Raw genomic sequence first — 13,647 nt, forward strand, 5'->3', positions numbered from 1 at the left:
AGCCCGATCCCCTGGTGGTAGCATTCCTTTGCAGTGCACTTTGGGTGTACTTATTTTCTCATGTGGTGTTTGGAGTAGAGTCCCTCCCCCGCTGGCTGCCCAGGTAAGCCCCAGTCCTAGTTCCTTTTTTATGTAATGGCTCAAGTTTATTTCTTTTGGTTTGTTCCAGCAATAGAAGATTACGCAGACTATGTGCATCTTTTCTTGAAGAAGCATGAACGGTTAACTGCCATTTTAATGGATTAAAATAAAATGTATTAATTGCGGAATCAGGTCTCTAGCCACTCATTCACTACGTTTACATGCAGTCAAGTAACCTTTTCATAACCGGAATATCAGCAATAACCGGGTTGCGCACGGAAAATACTTGAAGAACCAGAAAATGCTCATATTTGTTTTTAAAAACCGGACTATAACCCCTGGGTTACTCCTTTTCTAACCCGAATATTTGGTCATGTATACGCCTATCAGAATACCCCCATCGAACGAAATATTAATTTGTGTTCTGCACATGTTCTATTGGCAAGGAATCTTGGTCTTGACTGATGATTTCCAGCCAACAGACATTACAACAAAGTTACTGTATTATAATTATTATTATTATTCTGAATCTTTGTCACCGTCTTTGCTTAAAGCCTTAAAAAGCTAATAGAGACACTGTGCTTAGGAATGACTCAGGGAAGATGCAGTTATTCACACACAAAACTCTTTACTAGTTTTAATTGAACACATTTAAACATGTCATTTTAAGGTGACTCAGCAGCTAACTGATCTTACTTTTCTCTGTGATAAGATTTTACTTAATGCTGCATTTTTGTCAAATAACAAAAGCACCATGAAGACGTTGGAGAGTCCAAACAGATTCTTCAATCACAGTAAAAAAGTAGGAAAAAGTGAGCAAACGAGCTGAATAATTAAATTTAACTTACCGCTTATCATTATTTCTTAACAGTGCAGACATTTTTCTGTTGTTGAATGAGACGTCTCAGCAGCACAAACACTGCAGTGTGGCTGTTTGGGCTCAATCCAGCAAACCAAGAGACCTGCCATTTTTAATCTTTATGAATTAGGATTTATAAATTCAAATATTTGACTTTATTACTTTTCCAGCCACGTGTAGCATTAGAGAGACCTCCCAGCGGAGCTCTTGTCCCTGTTAAGCTTAGACAAAGACGACAAACCTCATTTACAAAAACAGGAGAACATGTTTATTTGCATTATTTGGCAGTCAGATTATTTGTTCCTGCTAAAATAGAACTTCTTCCATGAAATAAAATTCAATACAAAACATGACAGCTCAGGCTTCACTCATGCAGTACTTAACAGATGGATTTTTCTTCAGTAGTTCATCGATCAGTTTGTCAAATGGACACTCCTACTGTATCTGTGATCGATCACCTGTTCTCTTCACTGATGCTGCTACAGAATCTCAACACAGACAATTAAAGTCCACAGGACTGTTTCCAAACCGTCAGCTCACTCTGGGAAAGTGGCGAACGCTGTGATGTTTTATTTGTTATGAAGCACCTCAAACAACACAATAGCAGCAACATTTGCGTAGATTATTTATAATACAAGCCTACAGATTAGAGATATGAGGATTTAAAGCCAAAGCGGACATTGATATCTTTGATGTGAAGCTGCAGATGATGGTTTTTAATTTTAATGCCTCAGGAATTAAAGATTTTGTTTTTTATTAGTGGTATTCTCGGAAGCAAAACCTGAAACAAAAACTAAAATTCAAGCAATCGTGGGACCACTGAAAGGCATTTTAATGGAACTGTTGGATGGATGCGAGCAGCTGGTTAATAAGGCAGGATGAGGCAGGTTTAACAGACTGACACTGAAGCTGATGAAAATCTTCCCACAGCACACTGCAGTGACCTGTTTTCAGACATCTGGTGTAAAAAATGAGGTCAGAGAGGAACCCTCACGTATGACTCCTAAATCAAAATACTGACTACATTTATTGGCCAGACTCAAACACCCTTCATCAACTACAGCTTTGAAGCTCCAAAGCAGAAAATGCACAATGAAGCACACACACAGAGTTTGTGGGTCTAGTCCCGGCTGCGGGGGTTATGTGGTGGAGGAGCTCCCTCCACAGGAGCCGAGCTGGGAACAGAGAGCAGCTGGCCGGCGTGCATGCGCTCATTGACGCGCAGCTGACAGCCGTCCTGCAGCATGCGGATGGCGATCCTGGCGATGTTGCGTGAATCATCCAGGCCAGAGTGAGGACGACCTTCATACTTCAGACCCAACTTCTCCAGCATGGTGCTCAGCTTCGTCTGCGTGCGGGGGACCTGGGGGGCGCAAACAGCCGGTTGGTGGGTTGCTGGTGTTTCTAAAGGGGCTTACATCCTCAAACAGCAGCTGTGTAGTTAGCTTTAACCACCAGCAGCTCCAAACTGCTAAATGAACTGAGGTATGGGGCTCCCATGATCTTCAACGTTACAAAATATTTTGCATTAACATAAAAAGATAAAAAACAATAAATGAATAAATATTCTGTATGCTCAATTTGTGGAACAATTCAAAGAGTTGTGGCCAAAAAACAAGATATCACATACTGTGTTTACCTTGCTGTTGATGAAACTGTCAGTATGGATGTCTCCCACCAAAAACATCCTTCATGATGATGGTTATCATATTTAAAGCTCAATCGTGGCGACATCTGCACAGAATATTCTACATTTCCAGTAAACCTCAGCCTTAAAATACTGATCATCAGGATTTCTAAGAACAGATTCAAATTAACCTTCAGTGTCACAATGATGTTGCTTAAGACCAGTTTGTTTTGTGTCTTTTTGCTTCGTACAGAACAAATGTGTGTCTGACAGAATGGCTTCTTCATTTAGGTGCTAATCATTTTCTTCTTTATCGTACTTCATTTGAATAACTCCACTTACTTTACTTCAGTTCTTGTTTTTGACCCTGCTCTTATGGCTGCTGGAGAATAAATAAAAGTCTAAAACAGATGTTTTCATTCAGCCTCTCATCTTAAAACTATTAAAAATCCAAACCTTGTAGAAGTTTCCGTAGGATTTCCTTATGTTTATCCACTTCTTTGCAAACTGAGGATATCTGATGCGGCTAATCCGGCACTGGATGTTGAGGAATTTGCTCATGTCCCAAGCCCTAAAGAAGACGACACACAAAAGCAGTGCAACAGTCTGAGGATGTTGCTAAGCTGATGTAAAGAGACACAGATTCAGTTCAAGCTCGGCAGTGAATTCAAACATACCCATCAGTTAGAATGGCATATTTGTACTTGGTCCCCAGCTCCCTCTCCTGAAGCCACGCCACGACTCGCTGGAGGACTGCTGGAAATGGGTCTGCTTCATCCACCATTTTCTGCTCAACAAAACAACATTTCATTGATGTACACAAAAACTCCTGATCATTTTAATATGATGCTGATAAATACTGGGATAAGAAACTGACTTTAACAAACCTGTGTTATTCCTGTTAACTTCACACAAAAGTCTGAAAGCTGTGGGTTTAACTCTGGTTTCACATATTCCTGAAAGGAGTCCACCTGCAAAAACAGAAGGGAAAAACTTCATAAACACAAAACTCGCCCTGCAGGTTAAAAAGCAAACAATCCTGCCTTCACTGAAAACTCATCTTACGATTTCTAAAGTGTGCGTGTTGATGAGAACCATTGGGAACTCAATGATTTCATGAAGGAAGTCTGACGGATTGTCCTCTTCACACGTTGCTTCAAAATCCACCACGCAGATGTAGTCGTAGTAGGTGTCAGTGGGCCCTCCCTCGGCGGCAGACTGCATCAGCTTCTGCTTCTTATAGTGGCTCTTCAACCTCTTCTTCATCACATCCTTTACACCTCTTCACACACAAAGAGACAAGGTTGCACATTGGTGCACATTAATGAATTCAGCTTGACACTTCTGTCTATAGATTCAATTTCTGTGTGCGTTTAGCTCAGTTTTATCTTCAACCATTTACCAAATAATGCTGCAGATCCTTTCAAACTTTGTCTTTAAAGTACTTTCTAAAGGTTTGCATTACCTCGTGTCAAGCTGCAGCTCTGCTAACTTGATCCGAAGCTCCTCCTTGGACATGCGGTTGATGTGTCCATTAGCCAAAGCGATCTCCTTGTACACCGGATGGCTGAAGTCACTGTTTGACTGAGAAGGGGACACCTGAGGAGCTGATTCTCCTGCTGAACAAATCCTGCTGCAAGGCTTTGCCTGAGGAGGAATTATGTCATTATGCGTCACAGAAACTTAACATACAGAGCATGAAGCAAGTTGTAGATGTGGTTTGTTGACAGGCAAAGAATTAATAGACAATCATCAGTCAGTAAACACTGAATGACAACTCAAATAAGGAGTTAGTTTACGGTATAGACGATAGACTGACATTACATACTATAGTTCAACACCGATGCGGCCGTTCAACTCTCACATTAAGAAAACAGCAGCTTTTACCGCGTTTTTATAACTTTAGAAATAACGTCAGATTAGTACATGAGGTTTAGAGAGTCAAGATATTGAATATAACTGAAGTATTTGTTCACAGCAAACTAAATACCGTTATCAGGCTTTTATGTGTTAGAGACCCAGCGTTAAATACCTTGTTTAATGTGTAACTCACACATAACACGAAGCTAACATTAGCCCGCTGCTCACACCAACCTTTTCATCTTCTCTTGTATTAGACATCTTCACATTGACGTCCTTGCTTTGAATGTTCTCCTTGTGCTCATCCATTTAAAGTGGAAGACGAACCAGAAAGTAGTAAGCAGCTTCAAACCAAACGCGATTACTTAACTCCATTCACTAAAACATTTTTAAACGCTAGAGGTCTTGTTAGCTGCACTTGCTATCGTTAGCTACCAGGATAGCCAACATTCCTCCGTGGCTTCGTCGCGGTTGTCCACTATAAAGCCGCCAAGAAGTTCTACTTTTTTGAGTTATTGTTATAGATGTCAAAATTAATAACCAACAAGACGTTTTATCGACAACTTTTCTGTTTCAACGCCTGCAACACCCCTCTACGGTTGCACTGAACTTTTTTTTAAGGTGGACAGTTATGACGACTTCCGGTTTGCGCCAACGTGTCGCTCACTGTCGCCACCGTGTGTTGTGGATGATACAAAAAATACCTTTCCATGCATGCTGTATTTTGGCGTAGACTTCCTTCATACATTTCAAAGAATAATATGGATACTTTGTGTTATGTTTATTTATTTATTTATTTATTTATTTATCTGTGCTTTTTCGTTTTCTTTATTTTGTTTTATTCCCCCCCCCTCTATATTATATGCTTGCATGTTGTTCCTGATATGTTAAACTGTTCTTGAATTATTCCTGTTCTTTTTCTCTAAATGGTATTTGTTTGAGTTCATATCCCTAAATAAAGTGTGTGCGTGAGTTTGCGTGTGTATGTATGTATGTATGTATGTATGTATGTATGTATGTATGTATGTATGTATGTATGTATGTGTTTATCAAGACCCTGATGGATGTGTAATTTTAGAGGCACAGCTCATATCTGGCCGCTAGGTGACAGTCTTCTCTGTGTTTCATTCTTTGCCTCGCATGCAGAATATCCTGTGTATTTGCCTGAGGAAATATGCTGGACCAAGTACAGATGTGTGACCCTAACCTGGCCTCGCACCTTTCTGAGGAAAATGAACTGTGGCAGAAACAGAGCAGCGTGCAGATTAAAGGGCAGGAGGTACGAAAAGGAGCAAAACACTGCTTGAATAATGAATATGAGGCCAGAAAAACTGGGTAAAAGATTTATGATGCACAAAACATCTGGAACATTGACTTCCTATTTGATAAATCACTCACACACCTACCAGTGCAGCTGAAAAACTTCTGTGACAGCAAAGTGTTTGTTATGTTATGATGTTTGACTCTCAAAGCAGATCAAATTAAAGTGTCATCCTTAATGTAGATCAATCAAAACCACCTGACATCTATTTCCAGACTCAAGTTCATTTCCTGTCAGTGTACCTCAAAATTGTACAGTACACGCATACATGCACTTAGTTACTTCACACTACTATTCATCTGTACATTAATATTTGATTTTCTGGTAAACTATAATGCACTTGATTTCATTTTCAGTACCATATCTTTTCGATAGCACTTAGGAATATACAAGGATCCATAAATGTAGATCAGTGTGCTTTATGCTTAAGGGAAATCAGAGCAAGATGTCCCTTAAGCATAAAGCCAACCAGTTAGCTTTGCTTAATTTAGCATAAACACCGGCTAAGGTAGCAGCTAACTAAAATGCGAACCTCTGAAGTTAACTAATAAAATGTTCTAATCCTGGTTCAACCATTCAAATGACTTTGTGGCTTTGTTTTTAAAAGTGCTGTATACATAAAATCTATTACAATTAACAGGAAATTTCTCGTTTGTTAATGGTACAAAAACCGAAGCGTAAAGATGACGTCACTGCACTCCCGGAAGTCACTACACAAAAAAATTAGGCCGCACATTTTCCTCCATTACAGTAGGGGGTCATTTTTACAGTTAGGATTTTGCATGGATTGAACAAACAATAAATTATTCGTTATTGAATGTGCTGTACAACTCATAGTAGGCATTGAATCAGGCTAGCTGTTTATGCTAAGCATCTCCTGGTGGCTTCATATTTAACTGCCCTTTTAAGACTCTTTTAGGGTTTATTTATTTTTTGCTCTCGTTTTGGCAGTTATTGTGCTGACATGATGATATTTCATTCAGTTCATTTTTTAATGAATTTTGGAATTCCAAAATTTTACACTGTGTAGCCGAAAAACTCTTATTCTTCCCCTAAGGACCCTTTTAGGACACACTGACTATCATTCAATCCACTTATTTTCATTCTACTGCCATTGCAATACAGAAATGTGGAATCCTGTTAATTACTCAGTAACCCTGTCATTCAGAGGCTCAAGAATTGCATAAAAAACAGATCCATTAAAAAAATCCACCAGATGGCAGCATCTATCCATGTTTGCAGAGAGGAATTGTGGGAGATAATTACCTTGTTTGAACTAATAGGATAAAACAATAACTGTAGGACAGTGGAATATATAATTTCAACTAAAGCTGTGTGTGTGTGTGTGTGTGTGTGTGTGTGTGTGTGTGTGTGTGTGTGTGTGCCAAAATACACACTGATATCTGCGTTGAAATTAATGTACTGATGAAAACCAAGAAAAACTGTGTTTTTGTCTCATAACCATGGTTAAAAAAAACATGAACTTATTTTGGGAATGCATCCTGGAGATAGGTCTTCAAATTTGTAATCTTTAGTGTTTTTCATCAGATTCACTCATTTCTTATATGATTCATTTGCAGAGACATTACATGATATTTCCAATGGGTTCCATTAGATGGCGCAAAAAGCCATTTTCAGAGTTATAGAGACTTCCAGGCCATTGAAGCAAGTTTATTCAGTTAAAAACGGTGTCTCTGTATTCCTATTGTGAGATGAGATTTATTTTTGTGAGGACATATTCAACAGAGTGCCTTATTTTACATTGTTCATTATTTTGAGTTCACATAAATTTAATTAATTGTAACTACATTTATCAATAATGTATTCCACTGTTAAAGTTTTATCTGGAAATATATAATATGCGCACTTTAAGATTGGTGGAGTGATAGGTAAAATGTGAGATGCCACTTTTGTTGTCAATGTGTTATCTTGCTTCGCCCACAGCCCTCCGATAGCTTAATTCAGTAACATGTAAGGCAATAGACAAAAACATCCAAAACCCTGTCTTACACTATGTATGTATAAGGATTCTGTGTGTGTGATTTCTATAGCCTGCAAGACATTACTGCTCTCCCTCCACTCCTCTGACTCGATAAGATGTATCTACAGTTGTTAGTTGGTTTGTTACAGGACAATATGCTATTGAGTTTTGAAGGTGCGTGTGTGTGTGACCAGGTATTTATCACATTGTGGGGACAAAAATCTGTTTGCACAGTCACATTGTGGGGACTCACCTGCCTTATGGGGACAAAATGATAAAGCTATAAATTTAGCCAGGGCCATAATTATTATTATTAATCTCTGTATGTAAAATGTGTGGGGTAGCTGCTAGCCAGCACTGGGTCAAACCTCTTTTATTTTTGTTATGTTATTTTATTTTAGCATTTTTGAGAAGTCCATGGGTGAGACTGACTGTGAGGGATTACTTCTTTTATACCATAAGAATAAATGGCTGGTTGATGCCGAAAGTGACGGTGGTGCTTCTTATGCAACACAATGCAACAGAGAAAGAGTACACAACTACTTCAATCCAAGAACAGCAAAAGTGGAATCCAAGGAGAAGAAGTTTTGCTGCTGGAGACGCTGTCGTTGAGGTTGACTCTGCAGCTCCTCGGGGCTCGTGGCTGCTTGGCAGAATTTTGGAAACCTTCTCAGACAAGAAAGGCTTAGTGCATTCTGAGCGTCTCCAGACAAAGACAAACATATTAGAAAGACCTGTGACTAAGCTTTGTCTTTTGCAGGAGGCTACAGTCTCTTGGGATGAGTCAAATTGCGCCCTCTGATTTAAACAAGGTTATGGTTGTACATGGTCTGGTTTGTCACCATACAAGTACACATGGCACATTTTGTTTGAATTTAAATGTAACTGTTATGACTTCCGCCATTAACAGTTAGGGGCCGGTGTGTTAGAGCCATTTTTTCTATGTGTGTTACATGTGGTATTTATCCCTATTGCCCAGTTGGTGGCATGTGGAGTACGGGAATGTTCAAATAGGTGATGCACTAATCACACTCAGGTGTGTTGGTAGCCAGTAGAGGCAAACAGATTTTTGACTGTCATCTGCGTTAGCGTCGTCATCTTAACAGAGTTGGTTGAATGTTAAGTTATTAGGTATTTAAGTGCATTATAGCCATCTGCTAATGGGTCTTTGGTGTATAAACAAATGCGCTTTAATTATGGCTGTACACGCATTTGAACTGTGAATTATTCACCTTACCTGCTGCAAAAAGAGACGCGTCAATAAGGAAAGTACCAGTATATCAGCCCCTCAGTGGCTTGTAGGTCAAGTCACTACAGGAATAATTAAACATTTTTGGGACAATAGTTGGCAGCTTTCTTGGCAAGAATGAGATGAGAAAATGGATACCACTCCCACGTCTGTATGAAATGTAAAATTCAAGCCAGTGTCCAGTAAGATTAGCTTAGCTCAAAGACCGTAAACGGGGAAAACAGCCAGCCTGGCGCTGTCCAATGACACACTGTTGCTGTGGCAGGAAGTTAATGTCTCTATCCAAGAAAGTCTTGTACATAACCCACATAAAATGCACAGATTGTTGTTTTTGCACATTTTCTGTACAGATAAAATATATTTAACATGTTAATTAAGGAGCTGGTAGGTGGGGTTTGTCACTTTCAGATAGAGCAAGGATAGCTGTTTCCCATTGTTTCCAAAGCTCAGCTAAGCTAAGCTAAGCTAAGCTAATCGCCTCCTTGCTCTAGCTTCATATTGAGCGTACAGACATGAGTGTTGTTAATCCTCCCATTGCACTCTCTCAAGGAAAGCATATATTTCACAAAAAGTGAAACACACAAGCAGTCAAACAGTGCTCATTCAGACACAAACACACCAACAATTTAAAGCAACAGCTTTGAAAATGTCCTTTTGAATGAGACACCAACAAGAAAAAACATCACTTGAATACAGAGTGGTAAAGCACAGAGTCACAGAACAGGTCAAACCTCAGGTGGATGTGCTCAGGTTTATGTGTCTTTGTGTTGTCACAGCTGGCTGGTGTACAAGGAGGCATATCGACTGGCTGCATACTGCCAGTGTGTTTGTTTAAGAGGTGTGAGGTGGTGCTATAACAGATACACTTCCCTTTATGGGCAGGAAATAATCACTGTATTTCCAGGCCCCAGTAAAAGCCCACTCCTCTATTTTTAGATTTTAGCATCTGTTGTTGGTGCGACCAGAATCTTCTGATGACCAGATGAGAGCAGGGGGGAATCCACAAATATGGCCGTCATCTGATCAATTCCAGCTGATTCATCTCTTATTGGTCCAGTACTCTGGACTGTAGTGATACACTGTGATGGCAGCATTGTGCCATCGCAGGCAGGCGGTTTATACAGAGCAGGTTGTAGAGGTTTGTCAGTTGTATTCAGTTGTTATAATTTATGTCAGCTTACATCTGTTTGCTGTTTGTTTAAAGTACTCTGGAGGTGCATTCTGAGAAAGGCTTTCTGGACCCCGTTTAGACATACAAAGTCATAAATCATGTCACCGTGGAGCCTAAAATCACTGGGGGACAAGGGGCTGGTGTAAGGCTACATGTAAACTCCTCCCCCAGTTTGCGGCGGCCAGAGATTTCTGGGCTCAGACTTAGACATATGCAAACTTTATTCTCATTTGTTCTCCTCGATCAGTGTAGGAGGACCAATCGTTTTAAAGCACACTGTAAATGTTGTCAGCCCTTCCACAGCAGCACTAACGCGGCAATGACCGCGCAGGTGAGCCCCAGGAAGAGGCTGCTACGCAGCAGCGAGGCGGTGAACTTGGCCACCACGGAAACGCACACCAGGATCACAGTGACAATCGCCAGAATGATGTTAATGCATTTCCCCAGCAGCACCTTGCCGATGGTGTTCTCCACCTGAACTGTCTGTTGCTGCTGCTGCTGCAGCTCCAGCTTAGACACACGAGTCTGGCACGACTTCAGGACCTCCTGCGCACACACACAAATACACAACACGGTGAAGAGATCAGGGAGATACTGTGGAGCAATGAATCATAAGGGAAGGGCAGTGAAACTGGATTAGATCTGATACTGACATCAGCTGCACTAGAAATGAAAGCAGCTGTGTATCAGATGAACAGGAGACGCTGGCTCCACTGGTTCCATCTAACCACGACAAATCAGGCATGAGACATTGCTCTATGTTGTATTCTCTCATTTTCCTTAAAAGAAATATAAAAGAAAATAAAGGGAAAAGATTGGAAAAGAAGTTGGGCTGAAACTCAAATCTTTCTACTATTGGCTCTGCTGTTAATTAATCATTTGGAATAAAATAGTGAAAACGGCCATCGCTGTTTCCCGGAGGACATAGTGAGCTGCTGTTCCTGGAAATATTTTTAAAACTCTGAATTCCTGTTTGAAATGTTCAATTCTGCCCATCAGTTTCAATTATTTCAACCTTTTTTTTTTTTTTTTTCATATTGGCAGATGACTCTAAACACTACAATACCCATGAGCCTCGGCTGCTGTATGTAGAAGAATGAATCAGCTACAGTGAATTTAAAAGGCTCTGCTGTCCATCCAGAATCTGAAAGTGAATTGATTTTCGCTGCAGACTGTTGTTCAGCTTCTCCTGATGTTAACGTTCATCTTGAGCTCTGCGGTGGGATAATTCTTACAGAAATGCACCTTAGGATTCGTAGTTAACTGATTATATCACGTGCACAGGCTTGCACCTTTGGCCTTTTATCGAAGAACCAGATATTTTCTGACACAGTCGCTGCTCTTTTGCACTCATTATTCAGTTGGAAGAGTTTCATGTCCATCTAAGGTGTGGAAATGCTCCAGCTGTCTGTCACCACCATCACTGTCTACAGAGAAAATGAATGCCTCCTTTACATCCAGAACCGGGGGCGTCTGAAAGAGCTCTGAACGCTCGGTTACTCCATTACTTTTACGGTGCAATAAAACGGAAACTCAGCAAATCATCACATTTAACATTTGACTTTTTGGCACAGCAATTAACAGATGATTAAAATTAACCACTTCACAACTAGAATTAAGTGTCTGTACATCTAAACAGAAAATTCCAGCTTTCCACATATAAGTTAGTTAAAGGCTAAATGTGAGTGTGTGCATTATGTCTCAGTGTATGTATGTGAAACACACATTACCTGTATGTCTCTGGCCGCCTCGTGGGCCTGGTAGGCCACCTTCTCCTCGATACTGGCCAGCTCCTGCTTCAGGTTGCCGGTCTCATGCTGGTGGAGGTCCGTCAGGTCATTTAACCGGTCCTCCAACCGCTCATACCTGACAGAAACACACACACATGCAGAGTAGGTGGAGGCAGAGAGCCAAGGAGAGAGGGAGAAACAATGCATAAATGAGTGTGTGTGCGTGGGCGAGTGACAGTACAGCAGTTTGTCTACTACTTGCAACTAAGCTGTCGAAAACACTTGCCCTTGGTTGACTTAGCAACCGTTTGGGGGTTTGTGTGTAAGCTCTGCTATCTATTTTTAGATTACAAAAGATTATAATAATGGTTCCTCTAAAACTGTCAAAAGCTCTTCAAAGTTCAACAGCAGATGTATAAACATTTGCCCAGTTAAGAGTGTTACTGCAGGGCGAGGATTATGGGATTTCTTTGAAAGAACTGACACACCTGCAGCAGAAGCAGAGACATTTGTTGGCCTTGATGTTTATCTTGATATGCTGGAATAGTTGAGGTTGATCTAAATAAATGTAAATATAAATAGAAAATATGTACATTGTATATAGTTTTCTATGTGCTATTATTTCAGATGCGGGTATAATACTGGACTGATGGTGGCAAACTGGTTGAGGCCATCCTAAGCACACGTGACCTGTCACTCTCCTGAAGCAACATCTGTGTGTAGTAGCTGCAGCCTCGTTTGGACTGTGTATTCAGAGTCTCCATGTTCTATTTTTGTTTGCAAAAGCTGGCACTAATATCGATCCGAACATCCCCGACAATAAAGTGAATAACTGAACCTACTGCAAACAAAATAGCTTTGTGTTCTTTGCGTTGCATGCATAACTCTGGGAGCCGCATTTGATAACATTACTTAATAGTTAACGATCTCTGCACTTGCTGAGACAGCGGAGACTATGATGAGAAGGAATTAGAAGATGCTGGTGTTGTGCCAAGGTACTTATCCCCTTATCAGTAAAGATGGTCGTTACTACGCTGAATGAAATAATGAAATACAGCAATATTATGATTGTAGAATTTATCGTGAGTACTGTTGTTTTGTCAAGGAGGCTTTCAAATGTTTCACATGGCTCATGCATTCAAATAAATGTTTTTATTCCTCTGTGCGTGTCGAAGTTTATTGCGCGAATGCAATCATATGCTTTCCTTTCTTCGTGAAGGACACATTTTCATTATTATTTGACAGTGTTATTAATCACTATGCAGGCTAGTTCATTTCTCACTTTTCCAGTGTCTGGAGGCTAGATCTAAACACGATCTAATTCAAAAGTCTGTAAGGAACTTGTTCTTTCTGTAGACACAGTAGAACCAAGGTCGCCGATTTAATTTTAACATTTTTCACTTCAGCAAAGCTACTGTACACCTGCGGGGCTCGAAAGGTATATTAGACTGCATGCACCGCTGCAAACAATTACACTGCAAATGATGACTTTCCTTTACATGTGGTTGAATTCGTTCCACTAAAAGGCTAAATAATAATCTAAATAATAATCACAATAATAACTATGGTAATAATATAGGTCCTCTTGTATTTATATAGCACTTTTCATGGCACACAGCGATTAAGGTGTGCTACTTATACCAGACTGGACATGCAGTCTGTCAAAATATGTATCCCCTGTCTATAAAGACCAGTCTTTATCATACCATCAAGTGTTTTATTTTACAAATACTTTGAATAGTGCATAGTGATTAATAACACTGTCAAA

The 13,647-nt window shown here is 40.1% G+C and overlaps 2 protein-coding genes across 3 annotated transcripts in view; both read right to left on the minus strand.

Annotated features, from left to right (window-relative positions):
* Nucleotides 1-694: 694 nt before the first annotated feature.
* On the minus strand, nt 695-5,067 carry eri1 (exoribonuclease 1). Its single transcript, XM_070991970.1, has 7 exons — nt 4,662-5,067; nt 4,033-4,214; nt 3,633-3,849; nt 3,455-3,538; nt 3,245-3,354; nt 3,024-3,138; nt 695-2,303 (listed from the first exon to the last, which is right to left on the minus strand). The coding sequence occupies exons 1-7, from the start codon at nt 4,734-4,736 to the stop codon at nt 2,061-2,063; spliced, it is 1,026 nt and encodes a 341-aa protein (XP_070848071.1). The 5' UTR covers nt 4,737-5,067; the 3' UTR covers nt 695-2,060.
* Nucleotides 5,068-8,903: 3,836 nt separating this feature from the next.
* Nucleotides 8,904-13,647, minus strand: part of LOC139350423 (transmembrane and coiled-coil domain protein 3-like) — a 62,269-nt gene continuing 57,525 nt past the window's right edge. For both annotated transcript variants that reach the window (XM_070991790.1, XM_070991791.1), the window contains exons 4-5: nt 11,880-12,015; nt 8,904-10,695 (exon numbers count right to left, since the gene is read on the minus strand). In XM_070991790.1, the coding sequence (XP_070847891.1) occupies nt 10,438-10,695; nt 11,880-12,015 (394 nt within the window). In that variant the 3' untranslated portion in view covers nt 8,904-10,437. The remainder of the gene's footprint in view (nt 10,696-11,879; nt 12,016-13,647) is intronic.

The sequence above is a fragment of the Chaetodon trifascialis genome, chromosome 22 (assembly GCF_039877785.1).
Source record: "Chaetodon trifascialis isolate fChaTrf1 chromosome 22, fChaTrf1.hap1, whole genome shotgun sequence".
In the NCBI taxonomy this organism is placed as follows: domain Eukaryota; kingdom Metazoa; phylum Chordata; class Actinopteri; order Chaetodontiformes; family Chaetodontidae; genus Chaetodon; species Chaetodon trifascialis.